The 23,501-nt window shown below is 40.9% G+C and overlaps 1 protein-coding gene across 6 annotated transcripts in view; it reads right to left on the reverse strand.

Moving 5' to 3' along the window:
- The window catches only part of Shroom2 (shroom family member 2), a 185,609-nt gene extending 162,459 nt beyond the window's left edge, over positions 1 to 23,150 (reverse strand). For all 6 annotated transcript variants that reach the window (XM_031369741.1, XM_031369731.1, XM_031369721.1 and 3 more), the window contains exon 1: positions 22,801 to 23,150. In XM_031369741.1, the coding sequence (XP_031225601.1) occupies positions 22,801 to 22,965 (165 nt within the window). In that variant the 5' untranslated portion in view covers positions 22,966 to 23,150. The remainder of the gene's footprint in view (positions 1 to 22,800) is intronic.
- Between the last annotated feature and the right edge of the window lie 351 nt (positions 23,151 to 23,501).

A 23,501-nucleotide genomic window follows, 5' to 3' on the forward strand; every position in this document is an offset into this window, starting at 1 on the left:
CACACACACACACACACACACACACACAAAGAGTTTTAAAAATAAACCTAAAAAGTAAGATAACTATGCTACTATATCAGCTTTGGTAAGATAAGTTCTTTTTTTAAACAAGAAGTATTAATTGCAGACTTTTAACTGACCAATGTACTGAAAATAAGTGACTACTGAATGCTTAGCCATAAATGGGACATCTATATCACCCCCTCCAAGTCTCAGGGAACACTGTGAAAGATGAGGTGAAAAGAGTTTAAGAGCCAGAGGATGGTATAGAATAGAATGTTGAGACATGATATGAATGGTCCTCTCTTGAGCTCAAAGCAGCTGTGATTACCTACACAAGAGGGAGGACACACTCATACCTAAGGATCTATGGCCAGTTAATGGTTGCAGGTAAAAATAAGACTTTTTCTTCAGTGGTATAGCTACTGATAAGGTATCCATGCTTCTGTAAACAACCTTAATTAAATTCAGTGGGTCATCAAAAAGATGTTTTTTTTTTTAAGTCATGAAAAAGGAGGAAGAGAACTAGTTGGCAAGAGAAGAGAATCAGGGGAAGGGAAACAAGAAAGAGTTTTGGGGAGAGATGACTATGATCAAAATACATTATGTGCATATATAAAATATAATGAAATCAAGTACATACAATATATGCTAATAAAATTTTTTTAAAAAAAATCAAATGATGATGGTGATGATTCTAATGCAAATGGCCTTACCTCCTTAGGGCAATAGTCTTCACAGTAGTCAGTAGCAGGATACTCTGGCTTATCCTCAACAGCCTTGCAATATGGAATTCATTAATTCTAGAGCAGGGTTCAAAAGTTTTTATCCTAACAAATTCTCAGTGGATACTGATGTTGCTGAAACCACACTGAAAATGCACTGCTTAATATCAGCACACCAAATCATTCCCATTGCCTTTTTTGGGTAAGCATAATGTCTACATGTATGTGTACCACATACATGCCTCATGCCCATGAAGCCCAGAAGAAGGGGCCAGATATCCCAGTGAAGCTGGAGCTACAAACAGTTGTGAGATGCCACCTGGTTGCTGAACTAGAGTCTTCTGCAAGAGTAGCAAGTGCTCTTAACTACTGAGATTTCTACAGCTCCACCCTCAACTGCCAACTTTTGCGAATAAAGTTTAATTGGTAGATGGTCCTTTCATTTTTATATTGTCTATAGCTATTTCTGGCTACATAGACACACAGCCCTCAAAATATTTACTGTGGACCTTTAAATAAAATGATTGTTGATTCTTAATTTACAGAGAGAAGGTCATCTGGATATTAGAAACATCCCAAGCACATCTATTGTGGGTTTTTTGTTTTGTTTTGTTTTTTGTTTTGTTTTGTTTTGTTTTGTTTTGTTTTGTTTTAGTTTTTCGAGACAGGGTTTCTCTGTGTAGCTCTGGCTGTCCTGGAACTCACTCTGTAGACCAGGCTGGCCTCAAACTCAGAAATCCGCCTGCCTCTGCCTCCCAAGTGCTGGGATTAAAGGCATGTGCCACCACAGCCGGGCAAGCACATCCACAGCCGGCAAGCACTCTATTGTTAGAGTGAGATTTCTGGTACTTCTTATGGAGCTAAGAATGGGTGAAGGAAGCCAGATAGTTGTGGTGCACAGCCTTAATCCAAGCACTCCACTTGGAAGGCAAAGCCAGGTGGACCTCTGTGAGTTCGAGGCTAGCCTGGCCCACAGAAAGTCCCAGGACTGCCAGGGTTACACTGAGAAACCCTGTCTTGAAAAACCAAAGGGGGTGGAGGGTTGAGAGCAGGGCATTTCATAAAATCCTGGGGATTTTGTTTTGTACCTTGAAAGCTGGGCTTAAGACTGCAATTTTTGTTGTTGTTGTTGTTGTTTTTTCAAGATTTTTTTTTTTATGTGTATAAGTATACTGTAGCTGTACAGATGGGAATTGAATTTAGGACCTCTGCTTGCTCTGGTCAACCCTGCTTGCTCCAGCCCAAAGGTTTATTTACTATAATAAATAAGTACACTGTAGCTGTCTTCAGACACACTAGAAGAGGGCATCAGATCTCATTGGGGATGGTTGTGAGCCACCATGAGGCTGCTGGGATTTGAACTTAGGACCTTGTGGAAGAGCAGTCAGTGCTCTTGCCCGCTGAGCCATCTTGCCAGCCCTGTTGTTTTTGTTTTTTGTTTTTCGAGACAGGGTTTCTCTGTATAGCCCTGGCTGCCCTGGAACTCACTCTGTAGACCAGGCTGGCCTCGAGCTCAGAAATCTGCCTGCCTCTGCCTCCCAAGTGCTAGGATTAAACGCATTCACCACCACTGCCCGGCTAAAGAGTACATTTTTAAGACACAGAGAAGTAAGAGTTATACATTAATGTGCTCTAAGACCCATGTTAGAGCCTTGTTATTTTGACTACCTAGTTTGACTTTTGTCAGTATACTGGAGCCTGTGTTCATACCTATTAAACATGAACAACCTCAGCCAAAACTCATGGCAGACTTATTACAAAATCAGAGTTGAAAGATAAATGAAGGGCTGAGGAGATGTCTCAGTGAGTAAACTGTTTGCTGGCAAACTTGAGGACCTGAGATGAAATATTCAACACCCACATAAAAAGCTAGGTATAATGTACACAACTGCAACCCCAGCAATGGGGGTTGGTGTATCAGAGACAGATGAATCTCAGTAGGATGCCCAAAGTCAACCCCAGCCTCCACATGAGCATGCACAGAAGAGTGCATGTACACATGCATATACTGTATACAATAAGTAAATAAGGGGAAAAAGTAAAAAAAAGGAAGGGAGTGGGGAATATAACTTAGTGTAGAGTGCTTGCTTAACATCTAGCATTCACAAGGCTCTGGGTTCCATCAAAAGCACACATACAAAAATCAAGAAAGAAAGGAAAAATAATTAAGATAGGTTTGGTGGCACACAACTGAAATCCCAAAAACACAGAAAGCCAAAACCAAACACATAAATGAAATGTTCACAGGAAAACTACAAACCCTACAATGCACTCAATGACCCCTAATTCTATAAAGAAGAGATTTATTGGGGTAGTTCCCTTCTGATGTGGAATGAAACATAACCAGAAACTATCAAGAAACATGGTTTGTATTTTCTTTTGCAGCAGAGTTGTTGGTCATTCTAAAGAGGAAAAAGTAGGGAGGGATAAAAGAAGACTACTCATTTCACAATGGATCACTTCATAGTGACATTTTCATACTGGGCCAACCAAAGAATGAATATTGACACACACACACTTGGGAAAGAAAGATGGCCATCTTGTAAGAAAGTAAGTCTACATTCTTGTCCCCTGAACAGTAGCCATGTGAACTGCTTCCTGTCCCCATCTGATGGTGGTACTACTATGAGAGAGTACAGTCTCCCCTCCTCACAACAAATTTGTCTTCCTTAGTAAAGTAGAAAATCGTTCTGTTTACTTCATAGAACTGTAAAAAGACTATCATGGAAATCCAAAGGACAAATAAACTCTGGTGATTGAAAAATATCTGTTTGGAAGAACCCTGAGAGCTATCATGAGATATAATTCATGTCTGTATAAGCAAGGGCCCATATTCCAATTCTATAGCTTTTGAAAAACTGTAATATAGGAGGGGCATGCAATATTGTATATGTTCTCTCCACCCATCTTTGCTAGGATTCCAAGGATTTGAGCAGCAAGTGCCTTTAACCTGCTGACCCATTTCACCAGTCCCAACATTTTTTAAATTGCTAGGTTAAATTCTGTGTAAGCATCCTCAGAGCCAGAATGACCAATTTCACTCCTTTATGAAGCACAGGGTTCCTCCCTATACACAGGGCCTCACAGATACCATGCCTAGAGGATGGAGGTAGGGGAGAATGTAACAAGCTTGAAATACAAGAAAAAATTCCCCAAATGAAAATGCCTAGGCAAAGTTAGTAAATAAATGTTCAGAACAGCAGCATCCATAACACTCCAAAAGTAGAAAGAACCGAAATACCCATCAGCAGATGAATAAAAAAAAGTGGTTCATTTATAAAATGGAATAGTATTGGATCATAACTGATGCATACTATATCATACTATATATGAATGAGCCTCATAAACATTATGCTTTGTGAAAGAAACTAGGCACAGATGACTACATAGCATGGTTCCATTTTTATGAAATACCTAAACTAGACAAACCCTTACAGAGTGAGAGAAATAAAAATACTTAGTGGGGGGCTGGCGAGATGGCTCAGTGGGTAAGAGTACTGACTGCTCTTCCGCAGGTCCTGAGTTCGGATCCCAGAAACCACATGGTGGCTCACAACCATCCGTCATGAGATCTGACGCCCTCTTCTGATGTGTCTGAAGACAGCTACAGTGTATTACGCCAGAGCGAGTGGGGCCTGAGCAAGCTCACGGCCATCTGTACAGCTACAGTGTACTCATACACATAAAATAAATAAATCTTAAAAAAAAAACACTTAGTGGGTGCTAAAGATGTAGTTAGAGGGTAGAAAGGAATGGAGGTGCAAGATTTCTTTGGGGTTGATAAAAATGTTCTGGCATTAAAGTGATAACTATGAGATTCAGTAAATTTGAGAAAAATAACCCTTAAGCCTACATGTTAAAAGGAAGAAATTTAGGTGAACACAGTAGCTGACACCTACAGTCCCAAGTACTAAAAAGTCTAACGCAGGAAGATTTCTTGAACCTAGGAATTTAAAGCCAGCCTGGGAAACAAATATAGCATATTCCCATCTGTTATGGTTAATGTTGATTGTCAAACTTACTGGATCCAAATTAACCTAGGAGACAAGCCTCTGAGCATGCCTGTAAAGAATTATCTAGATTAGGTTAACTGAGGTGGGAACATCCACCCAAACATGGGTAGCATGTGCTTGGATCCTGGACTGAATCTAACGGAGAAAGTAAGCTGAACACAAAGATTCATCACTCTCTGCTTTTTGACTACAGGTGTAATGTGACCAGCTACATCATGCTCCTATAACCATAACTTTGCTGCCACAATGGACTGAATTCTTGATCTAAGCCAAAAAAATTCCTTCCTTATATTGTTTGTGTCACGTTGCAGTAGCAATCTTAAAAGTAACTAATTTACCATCTTAGAAAAAAAAAAAACAAAATTAAAAGTGGAGAGCATAGAGATAGCTCAGTGGTTAAGATCACTGGCTGCTCTTCCAGAAGATCTGGGTTTGATTCCCAACACCTACATGGTGACTCACAACCATGGCTCCAAGCCCTCTTCTGGTCTCCATGGGCATTAGGCATACAAGTGGCATGCAGATGTTCATGTAAGCTAAAACAACTATACAACTATACACATAAAATTAAAAAAAAAACCTTAAAGGATGGTAGGAGGAAGGATTGTGAAGCATATAGTATCAACTTTTCATGACTAAACAAAAAAAAATCAAGAGGAAAACTGGCACAATACTGTAATCCTAGAATATCTCAATAAAACAAACAAGACACAACCATTTCTTCTCAAGACCTTCCTTTCCTAGTCACCCCAAAGAAAGAAACTTAGATACTATATGGTGCATCTTCAATTTGAGATGATGCAAAATGACCATAAATATGACCATAAATAAACAGTGGATCTCAAACTGTGGGTCACAACCTCTTTGGGGATCATATATCAGTTATTTATATTATGATTCATCAACAGGAGCAAAATTACAGTTATGAAGCAGCAACAAAAAAAATTTATGGCTGGGGGTCACCAAAACATGAAGAACTGTATTAAAGGGTCACAGCATTAGGAAGGTTGAGAATCACTGTACTAAGAGAAATTCCTACAATTCAAGATCAGAATGCTTTCAAAGCTACAAGGTCAGAAAGAAGTGGAAACTGTTTAAATACTCACAACAATCCTCACCATAAAGCCCTCCTTGTCCAGGACAAAACCTCAGTTCCCTGTGCTCAAGTGTACCTCATAATCAGCCTCTCTACCTTTAAATTTGCTGGGTCTGCCATTCCATGACCTTCCTTTGGTCATGGCTTCTCAACAGAAGCCTTATCCTGGACCACACCTCTCTCCAATCACACCCACATCCACCAGATGGTGAGTGACTTCAGAAACAGCTAAAGCAGGAAAATACCAACAAACTCACTGGTTCATCAGGAGGCACTTAGATGGAATCCTTTCTGTGTTATATCCATGCCCTTCCACCTGAGCATATAAATAGATATTTAACATCTCACCAGGAAGAATATGTGACAAGTATATGTTCATAACCAACTGGTTATAGAAGTTTAATGAGAGAATTATCAAAGATGATTTCTAGATTTAATAATAAACCTATAGTCAAGATTAGAAATCCAGGAGACTAGAAAAGATAAATAATGATCCCCATTTGGCTCAGAACCAAACTCAATGCTCTCAAAAAACTGAGCCATCTCTCTAGACCCAAAAGTCTTTTTTTAACACTTCAAAGTGAACAAATTAAACTTCTTTTGATCTGTCTTTTGATTCTAAAGATTTGGCAGTATCTTTTTTGTGTGTTTGTTTTCCTTTTTGAGATATGCCCTTATATAGCCTGAAACTAATTCTATAATGGCAGAAATTAACCTTGAATTCCTGATCCTCCTGCCTCCACTTTCTAAGGGCTGAGAGTTAGGATTTCTGTGCCACCACACCCAGTTTGACAATGTGATTCTTAAGATGATTATCTTCAAGCACTTAACATTAAGTCTTTATATTGTTTTCAGCACAGAATTCCTGAGTAGAGAAAAATAAATAAATACAGCTATACTTCCACAAGGACCATATTATGTTTAAGCTACTAATCAATATATTTTCTGTGTCTGGGTGTGCAGAATATGGATCAAACCTAAGATTTTGTTCATATGAAGCAATTGCTCTATCAACGAAACTATAGCCCCAGGCAATATTAAAATACCACCTTGCCACCATGCACACAACTTTACAAACTTATGTAAAACTAACACTGATAAACATCACATTGTTTGCAAATTTACAAACATATATACAATTAACATATAGATAAAATTTCATCAGATACAGAATCTGGATCTATAGATGAAGAACTACCTTTACTTACTTCACAAATGCAGGAAGAACTTTCTGCTACTTGCCTAGCATTTCCTGGGACCCTCATCTTTATCTATTTTCACACTGCCAATCCAACTCATATGTGTCTATGTGCTGTTATTATTCCTCAAGGGGAAAAAAAGTCTGTCATTCAGGATTATAACTAGCTAATCTGATGAAGGCAGCTCGATTCATGACCACTTAACAAGTAGCCTTCCCTGCAACATGTTCTCCACTTAAAGCCATGTGGTTAAGAAAAGGACAGCACTGCCAGGTCAAAGGTACAAACTCCAACATCATTACATCACCCAGTCCTACCTGAGGGCTAATTATCTACCCTAAGCATTTGCCCAGCTTTCTGCTCTTCCTCTACAGAATTCCCAAGTAAGCATCTACAGACCTGGAGGAAAATCAAGACTAAATGAGATTTAAATTACTGACTAAAACGAAAGGCTAGAGTTGAAGAAGCCACAGGTGTGGAAGTCTCACATTACATAATAAGTATGTAAGGAATAAGCTGTGTGCTAACTGGACAACCACTGTGATTGTTCCAACAAAGTAAAATATGTCCTCCTACACAGGTATCAAGCATTATATATTTTGTCCTTGAGCATATTTGTTAAAAGAAAAACTTTTGATTAGTGCCAGGATTTCATTTGTTAGAACAGTCTGACTTAATAAGCAATCCAGGAACCAAAACACAATGCAGGTTTGTTTCTTGTAGTAGTAGTATATATAAGGTGAATGATCATGCTGCTCATAACAGTAGTACTCTGTGAATGACCACCACGTCCTGGGAAACAACCTCATTAGTCATTCGAGGACCTATGTTGATAAAGCCCTGCTCTGAAAGTTTATCTTTATCCCAACCAGGCAGAGGGGGACTCTCTGGGAGACACATATAAAATGGCAGACATTACTTCTGTTTGGACTTCACTGAGGTAGGATGGTCACAAAGCCATATCTAGCTGCATGGGAAGTAGCTACATGGAGTTTTCCACAAAGTACACCCACACCACACCTGTGAATCCAACTCCTTGAATGATTTTCTATTACAAATCAATAAAAGAGTGAGGTAAAATGTAGCCTGATGTCACAAGCATGTTTAACATTTATCCTTCCCACTACTTTCATTTACCTTAAAACAATATCAACTTTGACAACTCCTGTTGATCTGAAAGAACATTTACATTATTATAAAATTAGCAAAATGTGTTATTGTTTATTTGTATTATAATAAGTATTACTGTAAAATTTTAAGTTTTGGAGAGATAGAAGAAAATAATCATTTCTAGGGCTACATAAAATGCAAACAATAGACTGAAGCTAATATTAGATGTAGCTTTTACTTTCATGTATTTATGTATCTATCATTTGCAACTTTGGATCAAACTCAGGGCCTTGCCCACACTAAGTAAGCACTCTATCACTGAAGAACATCCCCAAATTAGATGTATCTTTAATTTCAATGCATTATCTATGAAACCCATAGATAATGGGTAAGTAGTAACAAAATCACCTTGGTACATATTAAATTTCTATAACATGTAAAATCCAGCTCTAATTCTGTCTATAGTAAAACAGTACTTTGATACTGTGGTGGTTTAAATATACTGGGCCAGGGAAAGGCACTATTAGGAGATGCGGCCTTGTTGGAGGAAGTGTGTCACCGGGGTTGAGCTTTGAGGCCCTCCTCCTCACTGCCTGAAGAGAGTCTGCTCCTGGTTTCCACTGGATGAAGATATACAACTCTCAGCTCTTCCAGCAACCATGCCTGTGTGGAGGCTGATGTGCTTCCTACCATGATGATAATGAACTGAACCTCAAAAAGAACCTGTAAGCCAGCCCCAACTAAATTTTGTCCTTTATAAGAGTTGCCTTGGTCATGGTATCTCTTCACAGCAATGGAAACCCTAAGACAGAAGTATACATATACATTTTTTTAAAAAAATAATTTCTCAGAAAGTGGATGCTCACAGCCATCCTTCCATTGGACTGAGCACAAAGTCCCCAATAGAAGAGCTAGAGAAAGAACCCAGGAGCTGAAGGGCTTTGCAGTTCCATAGGAGGAATAATACTATGAACTAACTAGTACCCCCAGAGTTCCTAGGGTCTAAACCACCAACCAAAGAGTACACATGGAGGGACCCATGGCTCCAGGATGGCCTTGTGTGACATCAAGGAGGAGAGGCCCTTGGTCTCATGAAGGCTTGATGCCCCAGTGTAGGGGAATGCCAGGACAGGGAAGTGGGAGTGGGTGGGTTAGTGAACAGGGAGCGGGGGATGGGATAGAAGAGCTTTGTTTTTGTTTTTGTTTTTTGTTTTTTGTTTTTGTTTTTTTTCAAGACAGGGTTTCTCTGTATAGCCCTGGCTGTCCTGGAACTCATTCTGTAGACCAGGCTAGCCTTGAACTCAGAAATCCACCTGCCTCTGCCTCCCAAGTGCTGGGATCAAAGGCATGAGCCACCACTGCTGGGCCAATAGGGGAGTTTTTAGAGGGGATAAAATTTGCATTGTAAATAAAGAAAACATCAAATAAAAAATATGGAAAAAAAAGAAACCAAAAATAAATAAATAAACTATTCCTCGGGGACTGGAGAGATAGCTCAGAGGTTAAGAGCACTGACTGCTCTTCCAGAGGTCCTGAGTTCAAATCCCAGCAACCAGATGGTGGCTCACAACCGTCTGTAATGGGATCTGATACCCTCAACTGATGTGTCTGAAGACAGTGACAGTGTACTCATATAACATTAAAAAAACAAACAAACAAATAATTTCTCAGTTTTATAATGAACTGGGATTGAGTAGGGGCGTGGAGAAAGAGAATGAATTCAAGTTGATTAGAACTAGCTTTATATGCTGATTCATTTAATCCCCCACAGTAATACAATAAAACAGAAATAATTCTAAGTTTAACTAACTGGAGGATAGAGGGCTAAAAAGGTTAAGGGCCAAGTTAAAGAACTAGCTCTGAACACAAGCAGGCATTGACAACTTAATATTAGTGGATAGCTTCCCTTAAGCTGAAACTACTATAGACAGAATATGGAACATAACAACTCTTCTGTTTTGTTCACTCAGCTGAGCAAGGGAAGGATCTCTTGCAGTCCACTCTACACAAAAAATATGTGCAAAAAGTTACAACATAATAAGTGTATGACCAATCTCAAAAAAAAAAAAAAAACCAACCTGAGGTTTAGACTTCCAGGATTTCCCAGAAAAACAGTCTCACTGGGTCACTCATGCATATGCACAGTATACGTAATTCAAGGCAATCTGTTCTTTAATGCCAGTAGATGTCCAAAGAGCACCAGAAACTTCTGTAAGGGAAGAGAGAAGGCCAAGCAAATAATAAAAGCCAACTCCAGAAACAAAATCCTTATGGAAAATGGATAGTTTTGAAAACGAGCTCAGTATTATTAGACAAAAGAATTAGTCAAAAAAAGATCCATATGATGTCAAAAAGAAAAAAATGGACAACTCTGAAACAAAATTTGGAATTTGAAAAAAAATGAAGCCACAAATTTGAAACTCAGTGGAAGGATTGGAAGATAAGGTTAAACAAAATCTCCCAAGATCAAAACCACAAGTAAATGAGAAATAAGAGAGAAAAAAATAGAGAAAGTCTAACAGATCATGAACCAGAAATGTCTGACTTCATTTCTATAATATTATGCACTGCAGTAAATGGAGAATGGTGAACGCCATCCAAATGGCAAGATAACCCCTAATATTGCAAAAGTGAAGAAAAGCTACTTTGGTGTATATAAAAAATACATGGAGATGTGTCATCACTGAGGATTTACAATAAATAATAACTGCAGAAGAAATTAAGCAATGAAATAAATCAAAATCAATCTCTCTCTCAATCTCTCTCTCAATCTCTCTCTCAATCTCTCTCTCTCTCTCTCTCTCTCTCTCTCTCTCTCTCTCTCTCTCTCTCTCTCTCTCTCTCTCTCTCTCTCATCTCTGTAACAGCCCTGGCTGTCCTGGAACTCCCTCTGTAGACCAGGCTGGCCTCAAACTCAGAGATCCACTTGCCTCTGTCTCCCAAGTGCAATCTTTTTCTAAAAGATTATTTTATTTATTTATTATATGTAAGTACATTGTCCCTCTGTAGACCAGACTGGCCTCAAACTCAGAGATCCACCTGCCTCTGTCTCCCAAGTATAATCTTTTTTTAAAAGATCATTTTATTTATTTATTATATGTAAGTACACTGTAACTGTCTTCAGACACTCCAAAAGAGGACATCAGATCTCACTACAGATGGTTGTGAGCTACCATATGGTTGCTGGGATCTGAACTTAGGACCTTCGGAGGCGCAGTCAGTGCTCTTAACCACTGAGCCATCTCTCCAGCCCTCCCAAGTGCAATCTTATATAGGAAAAATAATCACAATATGCCTGCAGTCTCCTTCCCATAGGCCTAGCAGTGACATCATTTGCTATCCAAATCATAGGACTAGGGCTAGGTTGTAACTCAGTGGGGGAACACTTGCATAGAATAGATACAGCACTAAGTTGATCCTCAATACCATAAAATACTAAAAGTAAATACAGAAAGCAAGCTTTAAAAATCTTTGCAATTGACGATATAGCTCAAAGGGAGAGATACTACTCTAGAAAATATGGGGCTCTGGGTTCTATCTCTACCACCACAAAGAAAAAAATATAAAATAATATAAGCACTGAAAATTGTTAACCTAGTCCTCAGGGTGTTCTAGTTTGGTTTCTGTTGCTGTGATAAACAAAATGAGCAAAAGAAACTTGGGGATCATTTTATAGGTATTAGTGCTGTATGAAGAGAAGTCAGAGCAGGAATCTGGAGGTAGTATGAATTAAGGCAGAAGTCATGGAGGAGTGCTGCCTTGCTCCTCACCAGCTGGCTCAGCCCACTTTCTCACACAAACCCTGGGATTACCTGCCTTGGTGTGGCAGTGCCTACAGTGGGCTAGGCCCTCCCCCACAAATAACCAATCAGGGTAATGTACCACAGCCTTGCCTCCACATCATTCGAATAGAAGCATTTTCACAACAGGGATTACTTCTTTCAGATGATCCTGGTTTGTGTCAAGTTGACAAAAAACTAACCAGCACAGAAAACATCTACCAAAATCTGGGGGTCTGTCTGGCTGTCACCAGCTGTCACTGAGGGGGGAATTAGCCTAAAAGGCTAGGGATTCTGCTGAACATCCTACCTTGCACAAATGACCTCATGATAAAGAATCATTTGGCCCAGCCGGACGGTGGTGGCACACGCCTTTAATCCCAGCACTTGGGAGGCAGAGGCAGGCAGATTTCTGAGTTCGAGGCCAGCCTGGTCTACAGAGTGAGTTCCAGGACAACCAGAGATATACAGAGAAACCCTGTCTCGAAAATACCAAAAAAAAAAAAAGAATCACTTGGCCCAAAACATCAATAATGTCCAAGTTGAAAAAATATTCTTGTAGCCAAAATTATAGTATAAGGATCCACTGGGATCCTTAAAGACAAGAAATATGCCCAAGGAGTTGGGAGAGGAAAGACTAGCAGAGGAGTTTTTGCAGAGGCAAGACTAAATCCTAGTCTATAGTGCAAAGAAAAAGTAACAAAAACTAGAGTAACATCTATAAAAATTATAAATGGACTGTTTAAGGATAAGAACCCATGTGCCAAAAGAAATAAATGAAAGTTTCAATAGTTGGTACTGTATCTCACTGGTGGTCATGGAGAACATATATTAGAGCCTTTGCCTAGCATACAAAAGGCCTACGTTCAGCACCTGGTAATTTAGAGTACATAAGAACAACCATTTGATTATTTAAACTTTAATACTAAAGAGCCACTTCCATAAACATAAAAACAAAACTGGGATGGGCATGTTTTTACCTCTCCCTCTCCCAGCACTTAAGAAGCAAGGAAGGATTGTGGCTTTCCAAGCCAACCTGGACCACATACGTAGTTTTGCACCAGCTTGGGTGCTAGAGATCAGACCCAGAGTCTCATTCCCGTAGACAAGCACTCTACCACTGACTAAATGCCCATCTCCCAATTTTTTTAGGGTCTAAGTAGCCAAGGTAAAGTAGAACTTGCCACCCTCCTACTCCAGCCTCCCCCAGTGCTGGGATTGTCCATGTACACCAATATCTGGCCTCACAAAACAAACGACAACAACAACAAAACACAAGCACTCTGCTTCCTTTCTTCTGACAATAAGTAAAAATGTTGATCTTCAAGGACACAGAATCAACCCTGCTTGGGTTTCTCCATGACCTTTAATATTTGCCTTTGATCTGATAATCTTAAGAATCAATCTATGGCCAAAAGATAATCACAGACATTCCTAGCCAGTTTAGAGTACTCTTTTTCTTCCTTCTCCTATACAGGCAGTCATTATTGCTTGAAACTTAATATTCTTGGAATTAAAAATACAAAACAGCCTATGGTCTCCTCATCCAAGACAGAAGGGAGGATACCTTTTCTTTGCAGTTCATGTTCAATTATTTTCCTTTTTTTTCTAAGACAGCCAAAGCCGAACCATGCAACCTGATGGTAAGACCTTATGATAATATATGTCACTAGAGAAGTCAAGCTGGTACTAACTAGAAGCTTCATATCTACTAACTAGTGTTCATGGTACTGGAATGTACTTTGAAGAAAATCATCAATATCTATCTCCCAGCTATACACCCTGTGAAGTACAACAGTGACCTGCCTGCAAGATAAATTGGAACAATAGTGACACATATAGGAGTAACCAATCACTTTCTGGTAGGATTTAAGACCACTCCATGAGCTAGAACTTATACCTAACACTGGTTAAGTGGCTAAGAACCTAAGACTAGGTCATGATCCTAGTCTAATACTATTATTCTGCTAAAGGAACACAGCAATAAAATGACTCCTGATGGCATACTGCTACTCCCATAGATGAGTGCCTTGCTGGCCCATCAGAGAAGCATCTTCTTACACTATATAGGAACTAACACAGACCCACAACTGGACAATAGACAGACTCTGAAGCCATCAGTCCTAAATGGATGGATTCATCATATCCCTCTCCTCGAGGCCTTGTGATCTACATTTAAGAGGAAGCAGAAAGACTGTAAGAGCCAGAGGTGATGACAACTCTAGGGAAAGTGTCTCCCAGATATAACTGGTCAGACATCACACACACACACACACACATACACACACACACACACACACATATACAGAGAGAAAGAGAGAGAGATACAGAGAGAGAGAGAGAGAGAGAGAGAGAGAGAGAGAGAGAGAGAGAGAGAGAAAGAGAGAAGCAGAAAGACAGAGTGGGAATTTTGACACCAGATGTATAAGATGAGGACATGACTGTTCCAAAGTGTGGTTGAAGGGAAGGTTTTTATTGTAGATATGAGGAAGAGAATATCTAGAGGCATCTAGAGGAGTCCAGAGCAGGGAGAGAAGGAGTAGACCAAATATGGCTGTGGTGGGCAGGGGAAGCAAAAGAGGGGGCCAAGAGGATGCATGACCCAAGTGGCAGGATTACAGAGCAATGAGAGGCCTGTGAGCTGGAAAAGTTTAAGGTAAGGTGAGAAGAGCCAGGATGCTCTTTAGCAGGTATTTGTGATGCCAGTGTGCCCTTTAGTATGCTAATAGGCACCGCAGTTAACCATTTCTGGGTTTCTTTTGGGCCTAACAATGCACATATGAATTCATAGAGCCTGTGAATTCACAAGGCCTGCACAAGTCCCACCCAGCACTGAGACTCTGAGTGGTAAATGGACGCAATCTCCCACCCCTAACCAAGAAGCTATCTACAGGCCCGGAGGTGGTGGCACACGCCTTCAATCGCAGCACTTGGGAGGCAGAGGCAGGCGGATTTCTGAGTTAGAGGCCAGCCTGGTCTACAGAGTGAGTTCCAGGACAGCCAGGGCTACTCAGAGAAATCCTGTCTCAAAAAAAAACCAGAGAGGAGGGGGAGAACATAAAGGTGGGTGGGTAGAGGGGTGGGAAGGAACTGGGAAGAGTTGGAGATTAGGAAAGGAAAAACATAATCAAAATATACTACATGAAAAATATTTTTCAGTATAAAAAGAAAACTGAGTCATATCTTCAGGCACCACCAATTCCCTTCACTCCTCATCCAGCTGTATGTTTTAAAGTCCTACTAGAACTCTTTCAAAATCCTCCTGTGGGTTAAAATTCTCAGCATACATATATCAAAAGAACCTATCCTTCCAAATCCTGTGCAATTTCTCCTAGAGGTCTTGGCCTCATACCTTTCTAGTGTCTGAAAGTAAAAGAAAGCCTGAATAAAAAGTCCATTCAGCCTTTATATGTTGAAATTATCTCACTGAATGTTTCCTCCTTGCCTGGCATGCAAAGAAAAGTTCCACAGACCCCAGGACTTTTACTCCTTTGCTTCTAAGAGCTGGGCCATAAATCCAAGCCTATTTGCATGCTGATACAAAACAACTTCTGCAGGAAGATAATTCCAAAATGCATTTTAAAAAGTTCTCTTAAGTAAGTGCTAAAAATAAATAAATAAATAAATAAATAAATAAATAAATAAATAAATTTCATTATGTCTGAGTGAAAACTACTATTTATTATTTGACATGTAGCTCTTAGGCAAACTAGCTTTCTACCTTTATTATTTTCCCAAGAGATAAATGTTAGGACATGTTAAGCAATACTCCTACCTCAGCCAGGTAGACCGTATTCAGTACAATACAGAAGTGTGGGGCATAGCTCAGGTTTATAGTTTTTTGTAATGGTGGAAGCCTTTGGATTTATAGGTGTGAGTCACATACTCTAGTGCCTCCCATAGGGAGAATCCTCCATGACTTGAACCTGAAAGCCTCCAGCTAGAAGGCCTTGGACAACATCTTTAGGCACTGTGCCTGGCTCCCCACCCCCTGTGCCTAAAACATCTCTGAAGGAACAAGGATTAGAATTCCACAAGGCCAAGTTAATTTGCAAGCTGGAAGGGGTAATAAAGATATATTTGAAAGCCAGTTGGCAAGGCAAGTCTCCCAAGTGAAAAGGCCTTTCAGCACAGGGAAAAAAAAAAAAAAAAAAAAACTTACCTAGTGTTTTTTAACCAGACTATGAATTTTCACTACAAATATATCTTCAGAATTACATTCATCCTAATAGCTCCAAATCCTGCTGTGACTGCCATAGAGACAGGGTTTTACAATTCTGAGGACTTATATGACTTTAGCATCCTAGTGTGAGGAGGTGGGGGTGGGAGGTGGGCAGGAGACCCAAGCACTCTCAAACACTAACAAAGTAATAGTTTGGCCTGCTGTGAACTGTATGCCACACAGAAGTGAACCAAGACCTAGACAGAAGTTCACATTTATCTTTCCACTACTAAATTCAATGATTCCCACTTTCAAAACATCAACTGGAACTTCATGCCTTTAGAAAGCTCTGGATCAACTGCCAGTAACCCCCACCACCACCGGCACTGTCAAAACAAAAAACAAACAACAACAAAAAAAAAAACAAAAATCCTTTAAGCATAGTAGCACATGCTCATAATCTCAGCACTCAGACTCAAGTAATTTGACACAGATTTCCAGGACAGCTTGGTGAGGTCCTGTCTCAAAATCAAATATAGGAGATAGGAATGGGGCTCATATGGTAAAGTACCTCACTGTCTCTCAAAATCCCTAGCACCATACCCCATAGCTGTGGGGGCATAAAACTGTAAAAGACCTAATTGGAGCCAGGAGGACAAGAAGTTTAAGTCATCCTTCTCTGTATACCAAGTTTGAGGCCCACCTGGGCTCTATGGAGACTGTCTCAAGAATAAACAAGGTCTGGAAAGATGACTCAGTTAAGCACCAGCTGCTCTTGCAGAGAATTCAGGTTCAGTTCCCAGTACCCACATGGCAGCTTACAACCTTCTATAATTCGATCCGATCTATCTTCTGACCTCTGTGGACACTACTCTGTGCACTTACATGCAGGCAAAACATTTATATAAATAAAATAAAAATAAAACTTAAAAAAAACACAAACAAACAAAAGAGTACAAGAAACAACCATTGGGCTACTGTTCTAACACCTCTGGTCTCAGGCCACCATGACTTAACTCCACTCAGCCTCTACACTCCTTTTTCAATCACTAAGGCATTATTGCTACACAGTAGGCCTCACACACATACCCATCACCAACTGCTTGTCCTTGTCTATAAAACACTTCCAAGTATCCTATACCACTGTAGTGCACATACACAAATGCACACATCAAGAATGTTTTATTTCCCAAAGACAATTTGAAAACCAGGTTTTCAAAGGAGCTTGCCAGGAAGGCCAAGATAGCCCAGGCCCTGATGAATGTATTCTTAGCAATTTCTGGCATCTTAAGGGAGGAAGGGGGCTTTAATAAATGATGAACAGCCAGGGCCACGGCTTCATTCCTTCTTCCTTGATAAACATTCCTGAGGTTGCAGGGGGCCTCCTGATACCCAGCTGGCAGATGCAACTCTCCAGTGGGTGACATCACAGAAATGAGCTTGGTCTCCTCCCCCACTGAAATTCTCAGTGGCTAAATTGATAGAGAAAGGAACAAGAAACACCAGCAAAGCCCTGTTTCCATAATATGGGGGGGAAAGGCTGGGGGAGAGGGGTGGGAGCAGGGGGAACAACAACAACCCAGTGGCTCACCTACTTACAAAACCCCATCAGCTAAATAGAAAATTAACTGTGTAATATTCCAGTTCCCTGAGAATTTCTGAACATATGGATACTCTCAAAGAATATTACCAAGTCATGACACCTGTTAGAAACTGCAGGTTGTTCCTGTTTTTCTTGCAATATCAGAATGAAAAAATTAAATTTAATGTGTTTTCATTTTTTTGTGGAGGACACACACACACATATTTTGCTTGTTTGCTAATGGTAGCAAAATTTCATGCTACAATGTTATTAAATATACTCAGAAGTTATGACTCCTAACCATACTTCAGCAGAGGTCTCGTAGAGTTTCAGGCCTGCATCTGAAATTCTACAATGCTACTACTTTTCAGGGAAAGTTAATGTCCTTTAACTTCAAAACGGATCCTGAGAAAAATCAGAACTTCTCCAGCATCTACTTTGATTGCCTATAAAGCACACAGTTCTGGGGAGTCTGCTCTCTATTTCCTTTCTCCAACTACAAAAATGCAGATGAAGCAAGTACTTGTTTGCATTTTACTGTGTAAATAAAGCCTTTTCTCAAAGCCAAGAGCTCATCTCAAAAAGAAAAACAGACCTACATGAAAACACTGAAAATGCCAAGAGCCTTCAAACACACCACTAAAAGGCCACAATTTTAAAAAATAAAAAATAAAAGTCCAAAGTCTTTAAAAGAAAAGGTGACACACCAGGAGCCTAATAAATGATTCATAACTGTAGAGTGGGGGCATGTGGCAATGTCTGGAAACATTCAGACTGTCATACCTGGAGACATGTGTCAATGACCTTCAGTAGGTAGAAGCCAAAGAAGCAGCTAAATGGACTACAGTGCACCGAAGAGACCCTACAACAGAATATCAATGGCGCCAAGATGGAAAAACTGTCACCCTACAGATGGCATCGAGTTACTCAGTATAAATAACACAGCAAGGGAGTTCAGTCACAAGCAGATAGCATCTGCTGGACAGGAAGCAAGACAGATATTCACAATCAGAGTCTGACTTTCAAGGTACTACCTAGGACTTCCCATGTCTGTGACCTTAGAGTCCACCATTTGACCCTCACTTGGTCATAGCTGTTAATCCACAAAATGGGCCAATGAGACTCCTTCAGATAAAAACCAGAACTAAATCAGCCTGATTTTTACCATCTCTTCTAGTTTTGTTTTGTCCTGTGATGTTGAAGATCATACTCTGCATCTTGTATAGGCCAGGCAAGCACTCCAACTAGCTACACACATCTCCAGCCCCTCCCAGTTCTAAGATATGATGTACTCATAGAGATCTTCAAATGATAGTCACATTATTATCAAAAGAATGTGTCCTTTTAAATTAGATCAAGCTACTTCCAAATCAGTATCAGCTAAACAGAAAATTATTAATAAATAGAATTAAAATTATAATGAATATATAATATAAAAATAATATAGTTCTAATTAACAGAAAATTAAACAGAAAGCCCTTATGGTATACCAAGGATCCAACATATAATAACTACTGCATAGATTTTTTTTTTAAATGGAAAAAGAACTATCAGAAAAAACATATTTAAGCTGGGCAGTGGTGGCGCACGCCTTTCTTTAATCCCAGCACTTGGGAGGCAGAGGCAGGAGGATTTCTGAAGTTCGAGGCCAGTCTGGTCTACAGAGTGAGTTCCAGGACAACCAGAGCTATACAGAGAAACCCTGTCTCAAAAAACAAACAAACAAAAAACCATATTTAATAAGCTTCAATAACATTTCTACTAGAAAAGTAAAAATTTAGATTGAAGTAAATTCCAGGTGAAGAACAATTTTCTACTAGTATCTACAGAACAGTCTATTTCTAACTTTAATTGGCTGTAAACAGACATGTTTCCTTCATATTATTTGAGATTTTATTTCACATGTATGAATGTTTGTCTGAATGTATGTCTGCATAACACATGCAGACATTGCCTGTGGAGGCCAGAAGGTGTCAGATTCCCTAGGACTGGAGTTACAGAAGTTGTAAGCCACCATGTAAGTGCTTGCAATGGCATTTGAGTCCTCTGGAAAAACCAACAATGTTCTTAACCACTGAGCTATCTCTCTACCCAGCTCTTCATCATTTTTAAGTAATATGGCAAATAATTACCAAATTTCATGCTGTAAGCAAGCACCACTGATAATCTTTTTGTTTTTACTTTTACTGTATGTGCACCATGATGTTCATGTAGGTTTCAGAAACCAAACTCAGGTCATCAGGCTTAGTGGCAAATGCCTTTAGGAACTGAGTCATCTTGCTGGGTCTATCCACTAATATTCTTACTATTAAAGAATTGACAAGTACATGAAATACTGTTAATTCTATACAATAGAACATGTGGTAAAAGTACATGCACGTGCACAAACACAAGAGCAAGAGCACATGAATGTCTATGTGAGCATGGAAATACAAAAACCCCAAGTTGTTCTGAGTCCCATCCATCCTAAGCAACAAACCTATAAATTTTCAGTTATAATGAAACATGTGAAAAACTATGCATAGGTGAGAATATAGCTAGCTCAGTAGTACGGCTTAGCATGGCTGAGTTTGACCAGTACCTACTTCCATTTCTGCAAAGCTAAGCGTGAGCCAGGAGACCACCAAACATGTAGAGGTTTGTAAAACCAGGACTATCTGATACAAAGGAGGACAAAAATCCCTCTAGCAAATATTTCCATTTAAAATAACTTCCAACTTTCTTATACAGTGAAAGCCCAAATGCTAGGGCTTAGAGAGATGTCTCAGTGCTTAAGAACACTTGTTGCAGAGGGCACATACATACATTCAGGTAAAAATAGTCATAAGTAAAAGAAATAAATCTAAAAATACTGTTTTAAAAATCCTAAAATTTCATCATGCAGTGGTGGTGCACACCTTTTTTTAATCCCAGCACTTGGGAGGCAGAGACAGGCGGATTTCTGAGTTTGAGGCCAGCCTGGTCTACAGAGTGAGTTCTAGGACAGCCAGGGCTTTACAGAGAAACCCTGTCTCGAAAAACCAAATAAAGAAAAAAAATCCTAAAATTTCAACTCAGTGATGTATAGCATATTCCATCTGATATACAAACAAGTATGAGGAAGATGTGTGGAATCCTGTTGTGTTGTTTTTTAAAAGTACATACTAGATGTGGTAGTACAATGGGAAAGCAGAGGCAAGAGGGTTAGGAGTTTAAGGTTATCTCTGAGCTACATAGAAAGCTCAAGACCAGATGCTTGGAATACATGGGGCTAAAGATAAAAAAAAAATCAAAAAGGGGAAGAAAACAAATATATGTCAAGCATGAAGCCATTATATCTGAAATCCCAGTAATTGGAAGGCTGAGGTAGGAGAATTGAAAGTTCCAAATCCTATCAAGAATATACCAAAAGATTGTCTCAGAGGAGGAAAAAGAAGAAACAAACAACAGCAGCAAAAAATACGGACCATGAAAGAACTGAGTACCTGATATATTTTTAACTATATCAGAAATGACCTCTAAAACATTTATTAAAAGGCACAGAGTAACATGGGCTGCTCTTCTAGGGGACCCAGGTTCAATTCCTAGCACTCATCCATGTAGCAGTGCAGAACTGTGAGTGCAGTCTGTAACTCCAGTTCCAGGGGATCTGACACCCTCACACAGGCAAAACACAATGCACATGAAACAAAAATAATTATTTTTTAAAGCCACAGATGAGATTCTCTGTGGTAGTATATCCCTGTAATACTAGCACTCAGGTGGCTGAGGAGCTGCAACTTCAAGGCAAGCTAGGGAAACTTAGTAAGCCCTTGTCTCAAAAATAAAAATAAAAATGGGGCTGTAAATAGCTCAGTGGAAGAAGAGTACTTGCCTAACACTGGCAAAGTTGAGTTCAATCCTAGCACCAAAAAGAAAAAGGGGGTGAGTGTACAGACTTGGACTTGGTATGTAACTCAGTGGTACAGAACCTGTCTAGCATGTGTAATGCCCTGGGGTTTTGATTCCCTGGAATGGCACAATCAAACAAAAAGAATCCAGTTTGATATAAAGCATTACATGGTGGCTAATTTTGTAACAAGGTTAGAGGTGATTGATCGATCTGAGGTCTTTGCTGTTTGACCACCACCACCATACCACAATTCAAATTCAAGACCAGTGGAGCCACCTAATTCTTCATGCTTTTAATGAGGATGGGAAGATAAGGAAATTTTTAAGTCACCTTCACACCTTCAAACACCTCTAAGCAGCCAGGAATATTTGCATTTTAAAGGAGACTTTGCCCTTAGGACTGGTAAGACTCATCGGTGCTTAGAGAACAGGGCCCTAGTTTCTTTTAACCAGAGCACCTGAGAGATTGGCTTGTTATTTGTTTGTACAGGTTTATACACGTTTAGTTGGTAAGTATCAAGATGGATTGCATTTTAGGAGAATACCAATTCTAAAGCAACCTACATACACACATACACATACACACACACACACTCATACTCACACGCGTTCACTAATTCCAAGTAGGGTCTCATTTCTTACTATCAAAACTCAAATTCTATCTTAAAAGCACTCTGAAAAAGTTTCATTAAGTGTTGGTAGATATCCAGAGCGCGTGGATGTAGGACAGGAAGCCGAAAGTCAGCAAATATTGATTAGCTCCTGGGAATCGTGAAGCTGCCTAGCAGCAGTTTCTAGTACCGGGTTTCAGACTGAAAACCGGTACAGATCAAAAGGATAACAACCAAGGGCCCTAAACAAGCAAACAAAAGTTGGGAAAGCTGTACCCACTCCCTGGATCCTGGGATTTTTTTTTTCCTTCATCTCATGGCAGCCTCGCAGGTGTAGGTCCACCGCTGGGCAGGCCAGGAGTTACAGGGGACTGCCAGGCCCTTTCCCAGAGGGGGAGGGGAAGGAGACCCGGAACAGGAGCCATTGAAACTACCAGCAATGTTGGGAGCCGCCCGAGGGCGGCTAGGATGCAGCCGGAACCACACACCTATGGCTGAACAGAACCCAGTACCCACAGGTGACTCCGACAGACGCGCCCTAGAAAGCGAGGCCGCGATCCGGACGTCCCATCCAGCGCCCCGAAACCCCGACCAGTCTTCTGAGTCCGGACTACCTCAGGACTGTCACGGGGCAGAGCCCTAGGTAGCCTTACCTTGGTGATGACCAGAGGCTCGCCATGCTCGCGGCCGCCCTTCAAGGTGAAGCCCCAAGGGGCACCACCGCTCAGCTGCACCTCCACCAGGCGGACGCCGTCGGTCGCCCGCGCCTCAGCTTCGGCCAGGCGCTCGGGCCGTGCACGGGGCTCGGCGCCCTCCATGACGCGGGGCGCTCAGCCCCTCCAGCCGCTAAGGCCCACGCCCATGCACTCCGGGAAGCACGAACCAGCCCACCACCTAGGGGCCTCCAGGCGCCTGGGCCACCACCGCCACTACAGCCGCCGGCCACCGCTGAACTTGCTTTGCAACTTGGAAAGCGCTGCGCGGGCCGGACCAGAAGGGAGCGGGGAAAACGGCGCGGGGAGGGGAACGGGGAGGGGGCGGAGCAGGCGCGCTCCTCTTTAGCATGGGCAGGGGAGGGGGAGGGGCAGGCGCGCTCCCGGGAGCCAGCACCGGCGTGGGCGCGCACACGGGGTTTTCGCACTGGCTGCGCTAGAGGTCCTAAGGGGTTTCTCTGGTGCGCTCAGCCGCTAGGGGTGGAGGCGCGCACTCCGGGACCAACGAAACCTGCCCGAACTGGACCTGGTCAGGCATGAGGTCCCACGGTCCCTCCCGCCCAGCTCTAGAGGCGCTGATAGGCTCTGGGAGGGTTAGGCGCCGCCGGGGAGACCCGGTGCAACAGGTGAGGTGGCGGAAG

The sequence above is a fragment of the Mastomys coucha genome, chromosome X, assembly GCF_008632895.1.
Source record: "Mastomys coucha isolate ucsf_1 chromosome X, UCSF_Mcou_1, whole genome shotgun sequence".
NCBI lineage: Eukaryota > Metazoa > Chordata > Mammalia > Rodentia > Muridae > Mastomys > Mastomys coucha.